Genomic DNA, 18626 nt, shown 5'->3' with positions numbered 1-18626 from the left:
CTCTTTTTCTTTTCTTCTCCACAAGACAGCAACCATCCAATATAGGTTAAACATGTGCAGTTCTTTTAAATTTCCATATTCATCATGTTGCACAAGAAAAAATCAGATCAAAAGGAACAAAAAACAAGAGAAAGAGGAAAAATAAACAACCAACCATAAGAAAAAGGTAAAAATATTATGCTTTGATCCACATTCAGTTTTCGTAGTTCTCTCTCTGGATGCAGATGGCACTTTGCATCATAAGTCTATTGGAATTGTCTTTGTCATTTCTTTTTTAGACTACTCAGCAATAGTGTATTGTGGTTCCATGTTCTTGTCAAATTCTATAGGGTCTTTTGTCTTATCATGATTCATTTGAACTCTATTGCATCTAGAAACCATACTTCCTTCTGTTGTTAATGTTTTCCTGTTGATTTATTTGTGTATGTTTAAAGTCTTTGCGTTTTATTCTTTAGTAATTGTATTTTTCTTATCCTTTTATGTTCTGTATCATTCACTTCCTGACCCCTTTCCCTCTGTGATTTCCTTGGGAGGTAGAGCTCAAAGCACCTCAGACTTCTTCCACCTGAGGCAATTCATGATTTATCACTTAGGACTCTGTCCCATCTGACTGTCAGGTTGTCAGAAGTAGTCCCAGGTAGGAGCAATGCTCTTTTCCTCAGGCTTGATGAAGTGCTGCACAGCTCCCCACACTCCTGGTGTCCTGTCTTGTCCCACTCCCTGTTCCTCAGTTTTCTGATCCAGCATCAGCAGCTTTTCCTGACACCAACAGTTTAGAGCTTGGCAGGGCTGGTACTTCCAGTATATAGCTTCCAAAAGGCTTTTTGCTCTTAAAGGACTATGACCAAGTTGACTTCTAAGGCCCAAGAAAACTTACAAAGCCTAAAGATGGGGTATTCATGACAATGGAAAGAGAAAGGGAAGTCTGGAGTTCAGGGGTGAGTTTTATTGTATACTTGTGTCATGTTCTAGGGTCTGCTGGTGGGGTGTCACATGCCAGTGAATGGGAAATGAGGGATAGATGCTGAGTCATCTTGGATTCAGCAAATGTTAGTTCATAGAGTACTATTTTAAAATGTTTAAAAATATAGTTATAAATAAATATATTTATTTTTCCTTTTTTTAGCCTTCTTTTGAATCCTGGGTATTTTAGACCATATTGATAGGTAAATTTGCTTTATCTGTGATACAGAATCTTCATTTTGGAGAAGTACGAAAGATTGTGAGAATCAGAAAAAATATCTAGTCCTCCATGTTGTTGTTTATGTGGCTCAGATACTTATTTAATACTTGTTGTGCTCTTTTCACAGAGCCTCTCATAGATCCCCTGACAATGGCAGAGCTGAAAATGTGCCCAGCTGTATGGCTAAATGACAGATGAAGATAATTTATGCAGGAGATTCAAAGAGGACTTGTTTTTAAATGTGAGGAAGAGAGAAGACCAAGCAGAATCCTGCTACTGAAATCTGGCAAATCTATTCCCTCTGGCTACCTGGGCAGAACTGAGATATCCTTAGACAAAAGCTCAGAAACATTTCAGGAGATATCTATGCATTTTATGCTTTGTGGCAGATTACTCAACATTAAAGGGACAGAGACACAACTGAATATGCATAGCTACCTATTATACTTGGAGCTTCTCTGAATAATGGAGGCACTGATTGATTGCTGAAGTTTTTCTATGACTTAAATAAAACAAATCAAAACCCATGAGCAAATAACCTCATTAGATCCCCACTATAAAATAGAAAGAACTAAACTTCTAGGTTTGCAGCACACCTGTTGTTAGCATGGGCTGATTCTTGATCTAAGGATGGTCATGTACACTGAGGAGCCTATGATAGGTACTCTGCTTGTTTTTTGTTTTTCATTCTAAAAGTCTGATTAAAAATTTACATAAAAGCATACCTGTATACAGACTTTAAGAGAAACCTAGCAGGAGCCTGATGAGGGGAGGAAATTATCCTAAAGTAGCATGGAGGCTGAAGATAATATTACTGGATAATATACACCAAGCTCTAGACTAAGAAATAAAAGCAGCACCATCCACAAAAGAACAGAGCTAAAAGGTGATACCTGACTTTTGGAGAGGCTGATCTCTCACAAGGAGCTGGAATGATACCAGTGGGCATGCATGGTGTATATCAGAGGGGTCCAGCACATTACCTGTGCACTGTATACAATTCACAATACTCCCAAGAGCGATCCAACAAGATTAAAATATAAATGGGCAGCTAGATGGTATAGTGGATAGAGCACAGGTCTTGAATTCAGGAGGATCTCAGTTCAAATTCAACCTCAAATATTTAACAGTGTGAACCTGGGTAAGTCATTTAACTCCAATTGTCTTAAATATATATATATATATAATATATTTATATTTAATTTTAAATAGTATTTTATTAATCTAAATACATGTAAAGATAGTTTTCAACATGTACTTTTGCAAAATATTGTGTTCCAAATCATATATATATATATATATATATAATTGGGAAATATTTAACAAAATAAATAAAAATACAATAAAACATAGATAATATTACATTTTTTAAATAAGTCAATATGAAAAACTCTTATGTACAGATTAGTGGGCCTCTTTCTGAGTTTGATACCATTGGCGTATGTGACAGATGAGATAAACAGTTGATTGATATTGCATACTTTGATCCTTCCAGCTGAATAAAAAAAACTTTAGCCAAGAGTTTCCCTCCTCATCCACTCAATTTCCAAGACACCAAAAAATGAGAAAGATGTGATAAAAATCAAGCTAATAGATTCCCATGGAAAAATTAATAAATAGTCCTTGTGCTTTTAAAGTTTAATATTAAGTACAGATATTTTAAAAATCTGAAAATGGTATTTAAAGGTGAATTTTCTGAGGTCAAGGAAAACACATCACATATTTCTACAGAATAGATTCTTATTTCATTTCTTATAAGAAATGAAAAATGGCTTCTATAAACAAAATGATCAATTTTGGCCTACCATGAGTAAACCCAAAGTTCACACCAGTTATGAGAACAATTCACCTTATGCCATGTCAATTATTAATATCACTGTCATTAATACTTAGATTTGCACAAACCCACTGTGAAAACCCTTCAAATATGACAACTAGAAGGCATAAATTTTGTCTTCATGATTCTAATTTGCTTCACCCCAGAGCACCTAACACAGTTTTTGCATGTGTAAATTCAATAAATAATAAATACATGAATGAATGTGGTAAAAGGTATTTGTGGGTTTGGGGGTAGCATTCTTTGTATCCTAATTTTGACCTCATTCCAGTTAATTGTGAATTTTTCCAAAAGGTGCTATCATTTCTAGGTGGTGGTTCTCATCAATGAACAAAATGAATATGTCATACATAAGACTCCTCTAGTTTGCTTTTTTTATTATTATTATTGGGAGATCCCATGATACAATGGAAAGGAACCTAAATTATGGCTTAAAATATTGCTCCAAAGATCCTAAGATCCTATGAGAATGGTGTTCAGAATGGAATGGAAAGTCTGAGACTGGTTGAATCAGATAGCATAGCCATATGTCTGCCAAAAAATGGTGAGAACAACAAAATGTTTTTGGTATTTTCCTCTTCCTGACCCTCACTAGGGAGGAGAAATAGAAATAATTTGCTGTGTAAACACTTTGCTACTATTGAGTCATCTATTTATATAAATTGCTTATACACTGACTACAGTTAGTTCTTTTCACCACTTCACCATTCCCTACAACATTATTTGTCTCTCTCTTTACAGCTATGTTTTAAATGAAATATGTATACCTTGGTTATCTTCCAAAATAAAATCAAATTCAGAGCTCCTTAAGGAATCCAAGCTACTAATAATCACATCAGAAATACTCCAAATCACTAATTATAAGAGAACTCCAAATTAAAACAACTCTAAAGTTTGATCTCAAACACATTAGAGTGATAGATGTGAATGAATAAGAGTTGTTTGAAAGAGCATGGGAATATAGGCACACTTTTGCACTATTGGTGGGGCTGTGAATTTGTCCTGTTGTTCTGGAAAGCAAATCATTAAAATATGCACATCCTTTGACCAAATGATACCACAATGAAATAAACATATCCAAAGAAATGAGAGGAGATAAAGGACCTACAGGTATAAGATATTAGTTATAGTTTTATTATGGCAAAGAACTAGAACCTAAACTTAGAAATATATATGAATTATATTATAATATATGAATATAATACAATATGATTGCACTATCAGAAATGACTATTCTTCTGCTGCCATTTTAAATCCAGCTTCATATAATACAATACTGTTGTGATTCCTTCAGACTGGGTGACTGGCAGCTGCCCTGCCATAAAGAATGTAAACACAAGTACAGCAAAATGGAGGAATTTTCCAGGGGCCCAAAGTCAATAAAAGTAAGAACTAGTAGGACAATGACAAAATATTTTTGGAAGAATAAGCTGGAAGACAAAACAAGAGAGATCTGACTGAAAATCTTTATCATTGTGGAGAGGTTGTAGACTACATTATTAAAACAAATTCAGTAACTAAAACATAAAAGGGATGCTTTTAAAAGATGTTTCTAGTATTGATAATGTCCTAGAATTTAAAGAACACAAACTGGATGGTAAATTGATAGATCCCAAAAGAGCTAAAGCATTTAAAGGAAAGGAATCTTTCAAAAAAGTATTTGTGGGTGGACTTTTTTATCTGAAGAACAAATTATAGAATATTTTGGAGCACTCAGAGAGAATGAGAATATTAAACTTCTTGTGGACACAAAAACAAATGAAAGAAGAGGATCCTGTTTTATTATATATACAGATGAAAAACAAGTAAAGAAATTATTAGAAAAAAATATCATTATATTGGTTCAGGGGAAGTATGAAATCAATGCTACACAACCCAAAGAGGTATACAGCAGGTAACAACAGCAACTGGGTACTGAAGCTAGTTGATGAGATGTTACTAGGGATCATGGTTAAGGTCATGACCAAAAGTGGACACAGGATTTTAATAACTTTTATGATGAATCATATGCAAATTATAACCAGGGATCAAAACTATCATGGCTATGGGAAACATATTACTAATGAATTTAATTATAGGAACCATGGATATGGTTAGGAATATTGCATACTATAGTGGTCAACAAAGCATCCTGAAGGGCTTGTTATCACCAAAACAATTACCAGCCATATTTTTAAAAATAGGGAGAAAGCAAGTACAGATGCTACAGCACCCTATGACATTGAATGGAAACTGGTCATTCATTATTTTTAAAAAGAATTTTATCATATATGATACAACTGTGTCCAAATGTGGCCAACTTAATTTTCTGGTTTTAGTTTGTCCTTTGCCATCTGTGTTATGACAAATGTGAATTTGTGTTTATACAAATGAATTTGTATGATTTCATATGCATTGATTCTCAAAAATTTGTGATTTTTTTTGAAAAAGCACTTATTTTTATTAAAGCTTTTTATTTTTCAAAACACATGAATGGATAATGCTTTGACATTAACCCTTGCAAAACTTTGTGTTCCAATTTCCCCCCACTTTCTCCACCTCCTCCCCTAAATGGCAAGTAGCCCAATATATGTTAAACATGATAGAAATATATGTTAAATCCAATATATGCATACATATTTATATAATTCTTTTGCTGTACAAGAAAAAAATAAAATCGAAACAGAAAAAATGAGAAAGAAAATAAAATGCAAGCAAACAACAACAAAAAGAATGAAAATGTTATGTTGTGAACCACACTCCCACAGATCTCTCTCTTTGAGTTTCTTCATCACAAGATCATTGGAACTGGTCTGAATCATCTCATTATTGAAGAGAGCCATGTCCATCAGAATTTATCATTATAAAAATAATTTGTTTTAGAAAATATAGTTATTTTTCATAAAGAAGTTATTCATTGGGGGGAAAGGGTACCTAGTTGGTGTAGTAGATGGAGCACCAGCTCTGAAGTCAGGAGGGCTGAGCTCAAATTGGCCTCAGACGCTTAACACTTCCTGGCTGTGTGACCCTTAAATCACTTAACCCCAATTGCCTCAGGAAAAAAAAAGTTACTCATGTTAATATAATGGGTTTATTTGCAATATTTCAAAAATAAATTTTTAATAATAAATATTTTTAAAATTTCCATTTTAATTTTTTAATTTAGAGAATATCAACAAATATAACCCACATAAACAAAAGCGCTTTGGGGTTCTTTAATAATTTTTTAAAGTATAAAGATGTTCTGAGACCAAAAAAACCTGAGGACAGTACTTTAGGCAATCAAGAGTATAAATTGCAAAAACAATGCTGATCTGCATTGGTAGAAGGAATTATTTTATCTTGGAGTTTCCTGTGCCAGACTATGCCTAATCCAAATGTACACTTACGAATTATGGCATGAGACAGACAGACAGAGAGAGGCAAAGAGAGAAACAGACACACACACACACACACACACACACACACACACACAGAAAGACATAGAGACCTTAAGCAAGTCACTAACTCTCTGCAGCCTTAGTTTCCCAGTCTATAAAATGGGACTAGTTAATCTCTAATGTTGTTTAAACTCCAGATTTGTTCAGAACAATATAATCCCAAACTTTAATAAATACCAACATTCTACTCCATATTAATGTAATTCTAGAATTGTAATGCATTTGCAGAACCATAATCAGAGCTAGGCAAAGAGGGATTTGCCCCAAACTATTTAACTGAGTATTCACTGATAGTGCTCAAAGACAGCCAGTAATGGAAAAATAGCCAAGTTTAGCATCTCATTAATGAAAATGATTCATCAAAATAAGAAGGTACTTGCTGTACACCATTCAGGGTCTGTGCTTCCCAATTACAGGGCAGTGCCCTACTCTATCTCTGAGAATGAGGGCAAGTCTTGTGCCCCTTATTCTAGATGCAAAAATTCCTAGTTAGAGCTCTGTATATTTGCATTTATTTCTAATACTTACCGATGTAATTATAAATTTTTCCCATGAGGATTTCTACTCATTACAGTTGCTAAAACATTTCTACACCTACCAAGGTGGTACATCAAAGACAGAAATAACCTTTCAGCTGAGAACTTGAAAATGAAAACCAAGATTAGTTTTATACATTATGCAACAATCAGATTAGAGCCTTTTTATAAAACAAATTCAAATAATATTTTTAATGCAATACAATGGTTGGAATATTCCAGACTTTATTATAAAGTGCCCTCTAGGAATGAGAAATATGATTTCAGGATGCACACTCAGATGTATCCAAATGAAGTATTAAAATTTTATTAAGCAAGATTTATTGCTAAGTGGCATATGGCACAGGGAATTTTTAGAACTTTTCCCTTCAAAGCCTCCTGGTCAAGATTTGTTCATTATTCAAAGGGTCTCTTCTATGAAAAACTGGTGGTGGTCTTTGTCACAGGGGAAAATAGCACATATGAATGTTTTAGAAAAGAATAGGAAGGGATGGAGAGAGGGAATGTAGGCCTCCAAAGAGAGAAGTGCTTCTCTCAAGATTAATTTGGAATCCCTTCAAGCAAATACTGCAAGATAGTACTTAAAATACTCAAAAGTTGTCACCAAAAGTCTATTCTTACTACAAACCTTAAATTCAGTTAAGTTGACAAATACTTATTAAGTACTTACTATGTGTCAGATACTGTGTTAAACTCTGAAAATACAAATAAAAAGACAGTCCCTGAACACAAGGAGCTCACCTTATAACAGGGAAAGTAATTCTGTATAAAAGGGAGCTGAAAAGGGGAGGGAGAAAAGAATGTAGACAGGAGCATAGTGAAATAAGGATCAGATATGAAGCCAGAAGAGAAGGAATGAACATGGCTGGCTTGAGTATTTCCTCAAAATAGAGGTTCCAATAAGAATTCACCAAGTGGAAGACTGGGCCATAGAGGTGGAGGCAGAACTTGGAACAACTTATGAGATCTTATTAAATTTTCAGCATGGGCATTTACACCATGAAACAGGAAATCAAGGCTTTTATCAATTAGATAAACTTAAGTAAGTAATTTTAAAAATCTTAAATTTATAAAAGTATGACACTTTTTTCTCCCAGAGAGCTAGATATTAAATATTTACCCCTGAGTGGAGGGATCTTCCAAAGTGAGAAGGCTGCTGAGACACATTAGAGACTTTCTTTTAGGAAAATGGTAGGAAAAGGAGATGGGAATCACACATAATAAGTCCTAAAAGAAAGTAGATTTTCACATCTAAACTTGTCAGTTCATTGATATGCAGAGCAATTTCTGATAAGTTACTAAGGAAAAGGAATTTTTTTATTTTCAGTTGTGATTCTATGGAAAAGAGTAATCTTTACCATCCCATATGTAACACATCAGCTACTTGGTTGCTGCCCAAGGAATGTTACATTTAATGGAAAATACAATGTGTATTTGTGTTTTATGTTACATAATAGATCATATCAAATCATATGTTTATTCAGAGTCAAAACTCAGTAAAACAGATTCTACTTACCCATTCAACTTTATCCTATTTTTGTTATATTTATCCTCTATTCTACCCACATTATTCCAAAAAGGGAGTTCTTCCTTATTAATTCAATTTGGGGTAAGAAAATTTTAAAGAGCCTACATGTGAAAGTTCATGATAATGTTACCCTGGGGAATCAACATGTTGGGTAACTTGCCTGGGACCTAAAGAACTGATTTTAACATAATATGGTTTTTATGTGGGATGGGCTGGGTGCAAGACCCTCTTCTCAATCCAATTAACGAATCAGAGACATCATCAGGTACAAAGAGAAAACATTTATTTAATCCCTGCAGGGAGAGGCCCATTCACACACCTGGGAGTCATCCCAACTCCCACCATGTGCTTCTGGAACCTGACTTGCTTCCGGATTTCTCCAGGGTTTAAAAGGAAAAGATTTGAGCCTTCTCATTGGATAGACTAAAAGGATGTAATCAATGCTGACAAATACTTCACCCAATCAATCCCATTCAGTGTCTAATGATTTTTTGGAAGTTCCACATTTGTTTGGGACACATCTGAGTTTGTTTACTTTCTTTCTGAGTTAGCCCATTTGTCATATTGTGAATTTTGTTCTTTATTTGGTAAACTCTACAGTTTTGTGGAGATCCATTAGAGAAAATTGGGGTACCCTATATGTTACAAGAACTCATTCAGTCTTCCATCTGAATTGTCCTATGAATTGGTAAGGAATCTATTAGGGAAATATATGGGCTTCTCTATGTGCGGAGAAATTTTCACCTAATATGTTATTTTCTTATCAGAGGGAGAGAAGATGAATTCCAGATAATTCTGTTTTTAAAAGCATATTATTTTTCCAAATACATGCAAAGATAGTTTTCAGCATTCACCTTTGTAAAACTCTGTGTTCCAAATTTTTCTCCTCCTCTCCCCTCTTCCATTCCCAAGACAGCAAGCATTCTGATATAAACTAAACATGTGCAATTTTTATAAACATATTTCCATTATCTGTCATGCTGCAAAAGAAAAATCAGATCAAAAGGGAATAAAAAACTGAAGAAAAAAAAACAGCAAAAGGTAAAAATACTGTGTTTTAATCCACATTCAGTCTCCATAGCTCTTTTTCTGGATACATGGGACTCACTCCATCCCAAATCCATTGGAATTGCCTTGATTCACCACATTGTTGAGAAGAGCCAAATCTGTCACAGTTGATCATCATATAATTTTGTTACTATGTACAAAGTTCTCTTGGTTCTGCTTACTTCACTAAGCATCAATTCATGTAAATCTTTACAGGCTTTTTCTTCCAGATAATTCTAAATCCCTAATCCCTTTTGGTAGAATTCCTCAGTTCTGGAAGCTCATTTTCTTTCTGTGAGAGGAAGCTCACTTTTTGTCTTTTTTTTTTTCTTTTTCTTTTTAAATTTAATTCTGCCTAATTTTAAATATTTTCTGATTTTAGAGGTTGCAAAAGACCCAGTACTTCTCTTATACCCGCAAAAGCAGGACTCCTACTCTGTGCCTCAGGGATCCTCAAGCTCTATCTCCTCTACTTTGGAGGCCACCACTCATCAATAGCACCAAAAATCAAGATAAAAATGAAATATGCAGGATAAAGCAAAATAATTTTTAAAAATCATTCACAACCAAGCAAATGTTACCCACCTTAACCCTCTATTTCTTAAACAGAATTAAAACATTTTGGAAATTACTGCTTCATAGTATAATTTGAGATCTGTTACTGCTAGGCTCTTCCCCACCCTTTCTTTTTCATTATTTCCCTTGAGATTCTTGATTTTCCTTCCTCCAGAAGATTTTATTACTTTCCTAGATCGATAAAATATAAAATGATAAAGTAATCTTTTGAAAATTTGGGTTGTCCTCTTTGTGATGGCAAAGAATTGGAAATTGCAGGAATACCTAACATTTAAGGATTGGCTAAACAAGTTATAGTATATAATTGGGATGGAATATAAAAAGTGAAAGAACCAAAATGAACATTGTATATAGCAGCAGCAATATTGTTTGAACAATCATGAACAACCAAATTATTCTAAATACTATAGATATTCAAGTCAACTATAAAGGACCTAAAAAGAAAGATGCCATCTACCTACAGAGGAAAAAAAATTGATAAATAGAAGTACAAATAATATGATTTTACATATATTTATAGTCAAATGTTGGTCTTCTCTAATACGAGGTGGAAAGCCAGGAAAGAAGAGGAATAAAGAGAGACAAACACACACACAGAGAATTTAAAACCTAAACTGCAACAAAATAAAATAAATTTTTAGAAAGATCATGTTTGTATCATAGAAGGAATTTGATAGAAATGTTTTCTATTTTTTAAAAAGCTTTTTATTTTCAAAACATATAGTTTTCAACATTCACCCTTGCAAAACCTTGTGTTATAAGTTTTTTTCCCTCCCTTTCTCCACCTCCTTCCCTAGATGACAATTAATCCAATACATTTTAAATGTGTAATTCTTCTATACATATTTCTACAATTATCATGCTGCACAAGAAAAATCAGGTCAAAAAAGGAAAAAAAATGCTTTTTCTATTTTTTCAAACGGCTTACACTGAAATTAATTGGCTTTGATTGCTTCATAGAATTTGTAAATTCATTAAGTATTGGGTTGTTTTCCCCTTTTGCAAGCTCATTTATGACTTTTAAGTTTCTATTTCTGAAATTAATTATCTATTTCTTATTTTGTTTATCTGAAGCACTTTATATTTTTATAAATAATAATCAATTTAGTTTTGTTATTGATATGTAATTAGGCAAAATTATTTCTAATTTCCTTTATTTCTTATTTTTGTTGTTGTGAATTTATCTTTAAAAATTTTGATACTGGTAATTTGATTTTCCGCTTACTTTGAAAAACTAAATTAGCTAATGATTTATTTTAAAAAACTAATTTCTTAATTTTATTACTTTAGTGTGGTTTTTATTTTCTTTCCATTTTATTAATCTCTTGATCTTCAGGATTTCTATCACGTCATTTAATTAAAATTTTGTCTTCTAGGATCTTTTAGTTTTAATTGCACACTCAATTTGTTGATTTCTTACCATTTTTTGCTGATGAAGTGTTTAGAGATAAATTTGCCTCTTAGGACCACTTTGGTGACATCTCAAATTTTGATATGTTGTCTCAAAGTTATTGTTATTGTTGACTCAGTGTTATTGTTATCTTTAATGAAATTATTTATTGTTTCTATGACTTAATATTTGATCCATCCATTCTTTAGGATTAAATTAATCTCCAATAAATATTAACCATTTCTCAGTTGCTTTTTAAAAATATGATTTTTATTGCATGGTACCCAGATGTATTTAATTTTTCTGCTTTTCTATATTTGTTTGTGAGATTGTTAAGCCCCAATATATGGTCAATTTTTATAAAATTGAAAAGTATGGAGAGCAGAAAAATATACATAATCCTTTCCATTTCCATTTAATAGACATCAGGCATCTATCATATCCAGCTTTTCAAAAATTCTATTCATGTCCTCAACTTTTTCAATTTTTAGTTATATTTGCCTAGGTCTGAAAGAGTATACTAATATTATAATTTTATCGCCAGTTTCTCCATATAACATATTTAACTTTTCTTTTAGATAATTAGATGCTATCCTACTTGGTATATATATTATATTATTATGAATTCGTTTTCTATAATACCTTTCAGTACAATTCAGTTTCCCTGCTTATCTTTTTTTAATTTTATTTTAATAATACATTATTTTTCCAATTAAATATAAAGATGATTTTCACCATTCATTTTTGTAAGGTTTTGAGTTCTAATTTTTCTTCTTTCTTCCTTCTTTTTTCTCCTTCCTCCCCAAGATAACAAGTGATGTGATATAGGTTATACAAAGATTGTTTCTTTAAGTAACCCTATTTTTGCTAATGCCCTGAGATAATGTTTACTACCTCTGCCTTTTTTTTTTTTTTACCTCAGCTGAACTCAACAATAGAGTTTGCTCTAGTCCCTTGATTTTGAATCGTTGTTTCATATTTCTTGTAAACAACATATTGCTGGATTCCATTTTCTCATCCATTTAACTATTTTCTTCCATATTGTGGATGAGTTCTTCCTGTTCACATGTGCAGTTATAATACTTAATTTTTTCCTCCACTTTATTTTTCTTTTCTTTTTTTTCTTGAAATGTAAAATTTTATTTATTTATTTGTTTATTTGTTTTTAGGTTTTACATGCACATTCATTTTTTATAGGCAAAATCAGTCAGTTGATAATAACTTTTTATTTTATCAATTAAGATTTTTTCTATTATTATAGCTTTTTATTTATAAAATATATGCATGGGTGCATGGGTAATTTTTCAGCATTGACCCTTGCAAAACCACCTATTCCAACTTTTCCCCTTCTCTACCTCTCCCCTAGATGGCAGGTAGACCAATACATGTTAAATATGTTAAAATATATGTTAAATACAATATATATATATATATATATACATATTTATATATTTATCTTGCTGTACAAGAAAAATCGGATCTAGAAAGAAAATAAAAAAAACCTGAGAAGGAAAACAAAAATGAAAGCACACAATAAGAGAGAGAGTAGAAATGCTCTGTTGTGGTCCACACTCGTTTCCCATAGTTCTCTCTCTGGGCGTAGCTGATTCTCTTCATTACTGAACAAGTGGAACTTCCACTTTATTTTTCTATAATTTTTCATTTTTTTCTCATCCTATCATTATAAAGAGGATGTTGAAGAGTATGGTCAGCATCAGTACTCTGTGCTTGTTCCATTCTGATTCTACCCCCTTGTATCTCTTTTCTTTCCCTCAACCAGAGCCCAAGAACAACTTATTTTTTCTTTTCCTTTGAACTCTGCTTCAAAATATATTCTTCCTGTTAGTATATTTTACATATGACAAATCTTTTCAATAATCTGCTCTCTTTATTGTTACCCTCTTCGCTTTTACTCCTGGTCTCCCTGTTGAGTTAAATGTATTTTGGCAACTGTGTGTGTATATTCTTCCTTTTTTTGACCAGTTCAGATGAAAAATAGGTTCAAGTGGTACACATTCCCTCTACCCTTCCTTATTGTTGGAATGTTTTATTTGTACTTCTTGATTATGTGAAATGATTTCCCCTATTCTTCACCCATTTTCCTCCTAGTGTATTCGTTTTCTCCTCCTTTTCTTCTTTTAAAATGACCAACCTTGACAAATTCAATTCAGGACAAATTTGTCTTATTTAATTCCCTCTATAACTCTTTTTAAATTAATTAATTAATGTTTTTTCCTGAGGCATTTGGGGTTAAGTGACTTGCCCAGGGTCACAGAGCTAGGAAGTGTTAAGTGTCTGAGATCATATTTGAACTCAGGTCCTCCTGGCCAGGGCTGGTGCTCTATCCACTGCATCACCTAGCTGCCCCCCCCCTATAACTTTTGATATTAGGATTTTGAAGAGACACTTGCATAATCTTCCCCTAATAGAACATAAACTCTTCATCCTTGTTTAGTACCTTCTAATTTCTCATTTGTAGTTACCTTTTTTCTATTTCACTTAATTTCTGTTTATATTTCAACATTTTTATCTAGCTTTGGTCTTGTCAGTAGGAATGTCTGGAAGGAGATTTAATGTTCTCCACTCTTAGTCTGGATTCCTGATTCTTTTTTGCTTAACCTTCTAAAGTCTCGATTCTGCTTACATGTCTGGACATGTCTGTTGCCTGTCTGTTTAAATTTCAGGACTAAATTTGGCTATATCTTAATTCACCAGCTCTACCTCCTGTCTTGTCAAAATCCTGGACCTAGTTTGCTTTTCTGCTCCCGAGGTCCCAGCATGGTGGCCATATCAAGGTATTTTATGAAATAAAAGAGATGGGTAACTTACTGTTCATTTGTAACCAATTTTGCTAGTTTGTAAATAATACCGCTGAATCACAAAAGGACTCTAAGTTCATTTTACAAAATTCAGATTACTCATTGTTCTGTGCTATAACAATAAAGAATTAAGAGGCCATTTCCAGTTTGATCATTATTCTTAATGTTTAATTTCTTTTTCTAAGAGAATATTTTTGTGAATTTTACGAACAACAATGTACAAACCACTGCTTCAAAAACATTCCAATACTTGGTCAGTTAATATGACATACTTTCACATTTATACATTTTTACACAGTTCACATAAACCTAATTTGTAATTGCCAGGTTTAGGTTTCAATACTATCTGCAAAACAAAGACAGTATGAAATGGAAGTTAATGCTGGTTTTATTCATGAATCATTTTGAAGTCTAACTTTATGAAGATGAAAAAAAGATTCCACAGTATGTTAATTAGAAGGATTTTTTGAGTAAAAATAACATTAAAAGATATACTGAGATGAATGGAATTAGAAATTAATGACAAACTAAAGAACCCATTATAAAAATCAGTCTTCTAGTATGAAGGAGACTCTTTGCTAGCTATCAGTGATAGTCATGGCAGGCAACTTGGCAGAAGATAACCATAGGCTCCCCATTCATAGATATCCAAGTCTTTTCTATTGAAGGGACATAATACATGGGCATGAATAAAGATAATTAGCAGCAAAATCAGGAAGAGGAGTGGGCAAAGTAAGGAATTTCTGAACATGCTCTGAGAAGGGGAGATGGACTGATAAACATTACTTGTTCCTATACATCTTTTTAAAACCCAGTTCCAGTATACTTTTCCCCATGAAAATTTTCCTGATTTCTCCTAGAGTTGACAGCTAAGATTCTCTTAGAAATCAGGTTAACACTTAGTTCTACAACTCTCTAATATACTTTCCCTACAAAGCTATTACCTCTTCCCATTTTTGTCTTCTCTTCCCATTAGATCATAAGCTTCTTGAGGGCTGGCACCACGTTATTTAAACTATTTCCCCCGAGGCCAATCACTTCGTCCAGCTCCAAGTTGTGAATTGTTGCTGAATTAAAATGCCAATGGCAAGAAATTCTACTGTCTTTGACAAGTAAGAGCACCTGATTGAGCAAGGAGATTTGGCTCTAATCCATGCTCTTAAGCTATTGAGTTCTGTCTGAGCAAGACATTTCCCTTTTCTGGATCTCAGCCTCTTCATCCGAAAAATACAGAGATTTGACTACCCGTTTTCTAAGGTTCTTTCAGCTCCAAAAACATGAGGAATTATTACACAGGTGTTAGAATACAGGCCCAAAATTTCAGGGAGATAATAAAACACAAGGGACATAATTTATAAGCTCTGCCTAGGGCATACAGATTGCTTTTGTTTCAGCTCTAATGAGGAACTTCTGAGGTCCTTACATTTAAAATGATTTGATATTTAACTTCTCTTGGCCTACAGTTTTCTTAGTACGAGGGATTTGGACCAACTATTCTGTAAGGGCATTTCCAGCTCAAAATTCTAAATTAGAAGTTTTTATTTTATTAGCTGATCTGTTTATAATGTAAAAAGAAAAGATTCCAGAGCTTCTAGAGCTAACACAATTTTTCATTGTGATTACATTTTGATGACATTTCCTCAACTTAAAGCAATTTCACCGGCTGATATTAATTTTTTAGTTTTCTTGAATTTCCAGGTCAGGACTTAAAACTCAATAAGAAATTCTACCTTGTTTATCTGTTCCTTAAAACATGTTTCTAATGTTTGCCCAGATCATATTGTTCTTTCTTTTTCTTTTTAACAAGGATTTATGTCTAAGTTCAATAAAAATAGAACTGAGAATAAGATTCTAGGTTGTTTTTTTTTTTCAGTTTTACAAATTCATTTTAGAGATATCAAAACTGGAACTTGAAGATATGATAATATTTGACTTTTTCTTCTCTAACTTATATTGCTATAAATTAGCACCCAACACATCCACTTCAAATTGGAAAAAAAAAAATAGAAATTTCCTGCTAATATATAGTCTTGGTCAATGTTAGTTTATATACTCTGCATTTTCCACTTGAGAAATGAACGTGCAAATACAAATACAACCAACATTTCTTTGACCAAAAATTACTGTTAATTAAATACTCTTACATACTCAAAAGGAAGACAATATAGGTGACATCCCAATTTAATGCCACTGGTTCTTGAACATCTATTGCCAGCAATAGATGTTTCAAATAGGGAAAAAAGAGCTTTTTTAAATGAAAAGGTAAAATATTAATTTTCTTTTACATCATGCCATATAAACACTCATAGTTCTCTTTTGTGCAAAGAATAGAAAGTTGTAGGTCTTTCTATAATCAAGCAGTCTCTTCTGGAAATGATCCTTTTTCTTATTCTCCACAACTGATCAGTTTTACAAAAAGAGCCCCTTGGCTTACATCAGGGAGACATAAACCAGTTTCCATTCTGGGTCTGCTAAAGCCACCTAAAAAAATTAAGTCTCATTTTCGGGTAACAAATCGTACATTGATGGACTCTCCAGGTGTCAGAAGCCCATGTGTTTTAGCATGAACTGTTTTAGTTAGAGGAGAAGTTTTGATCTCAAAATGTTGAAGCAGCTAAAAAGAAAAAGAGAGATAATGAGCATTCTAACTCTCTAAAGTAAAAAAATGCAGTTTCCCTACGGAATGAATATTTCATTGTTGTCAATTCCAAGGAACCAAAGTAATGATAATTTTGAAGAAAATTAAGTTTAGCTTCTGGAGAAATACTAAATCTGTGAAGTCTATTCATTTGAAAAAAGAACATTCACTCCTGAACACTAGTCTAAATAATTCATGGAAGAGCCAGTAAGTTCATCCACATTTATTGTGCAACACCTTGGCCCCAAGGCAGAGCTGAGGAACACAAGGATCTGGGGGACCTGATCTTGGATCTCAGCTCTCCTTCCCCACCTGTGTGATCTTGGGCAGGTTACCTGGGCATTCTGGGCCCCAGTTTTCCTCATATAAAATGCTGGGGGAAGGAGATATCCACATACCTCCAAGGTCTTTTCCAACTCTAAGTCTATATTCCTGTGATCTCATGAGCATTAGTAGAGGTCACAACTGAAAAGCCAAAAATTTTAAAGGCTTAAATTTTAGTATTCGTTATGAAAGCTCCATCTTTGACCCTTCCACTTGGAGTTTTATATCAGTATCTAACATACTGGGAATTCAAATTGGAAGTAAGAAATAAAAACTTCCTTATAATATATGTTTATTTTAGAGAATGTATACTATGTTCTTCATCTGAGAAATGAACTTGTAAATATGACCGATATTTCCTTGCCCAAAGAACAAAAGAAGTTATTAATTTAAAACTCTTGCATACTCAAATGGAAAGCAATGTATGTGATATCCAAATTTAAGATCGCTGGTTTTTAAACACCTATACCCAGCAATTGAAATTTCATCCAAAAAAGAGAAAGAAAAAGAAAGAGAGAGAACTTTAAAATGAAAAGATCAAAATATAATATATATTTTCTTTTACATCACAGCAGATAACACAGGGATTTATTTTTTAGCATAAGATGATTTAGGAGAACTTGTTAATCTAGAACTTGTGAAGTTGTTTTTCAAATATTTTGATGACTATATTTCAATATTATTGGTTTCTTCTGTAATACTATATATTTTATTTTATATATTTTAAAATATTATATTATTCTTAGAAATGATGCTGACTTGATTCTGAGAAGTGATCAGACTGCCAAAGGGATCCACATATAAAAAAATTAAGAATTTCTCATTTAAAGTAATATTTTCAAGTTTTCAAAATTATTTTTCCTTTTTAACCTAAAACATACTTTTGACAAAACATAATTCAATTCAGCAGAGTGAAAGAGATCAAATTACAAAGTCTTGGAATAAGCATCGCTTACCTGTATCATTACAAGGTGAATTTCTAGCTCTGCGATTCTCCTTCCTATACAGCTACGGAGGCCATAACCAAACGGGATGGAACCAAAGTTGTCTACTCTGTCCATATTTCCTTTCCTCAGCCAGCGCTCAGGTTTGAAGTCCTTTGCCATTGGGAAATTTTCTTCTTCATAAGATGTAGCATAATGACATAAAGCCAATTGAGTCTGAGAAACCATTTACAACAGAAAAGAATTGTGGCATGTAAAAGCTGAGTTAAGTGAAAAATATTAAACAGTCACTACAAAGACATCTTACCCAGAAAATAACCCATGAAACCATATTATAATTCTAAACAAGGATATGTTTGTGTCTTTTTTTTAAAAAAATGGTAAT

At 32.9% G+C, this 18626-nt stretch overlaps 1 protein-coding gene across 1 annotated transcript in view; it reads right to left on the bottom strand.

Annotated features, from left to right (window-relative positions):
- Positions 1 to 14481: 14481 nt before the first annotated feature.
- Positions 14482 to 18626, bottom strand: part of LOC100916977 (cytochrome P450 27C1) — a 38929-nt gene continuing 34784 nt past the window's right edge. The window contains exons 8-9 of the mRNA XM_012544653.3: positions 18254 to 18457; positions 14482 to 16949 (exon numbers count right to left, since the gene is read on the bottom strand). Of these exons, the coding sequence (XP_012400107.1) occupies positions 16833 to 16949; positions 18254 to 18457 (321 nt within the window). The 3' untranslated portion in view covers positions 14482 to 16832. The remainder of the gene's footprint in view (positions 16950 to 18253; positions 18458 to 18626) is intronic.

Source organism: Sarcophilus harrisii, chromosome 3, assembly GCF_902635505.1.
Source record: "Sarcophilus harrisii chromosome 3, mSarHar1.11, whole genome shotgun sequence".
NCBI lineage: Eukaryota > Metazoa > Chordata > Mammalia > Dasyuromorphia > Dasyuridae > Sarcophilus > Sarcophilus harrisii.
This window is presented reverse-complemented; position numbering and strand designations above follow the sequence as displayed.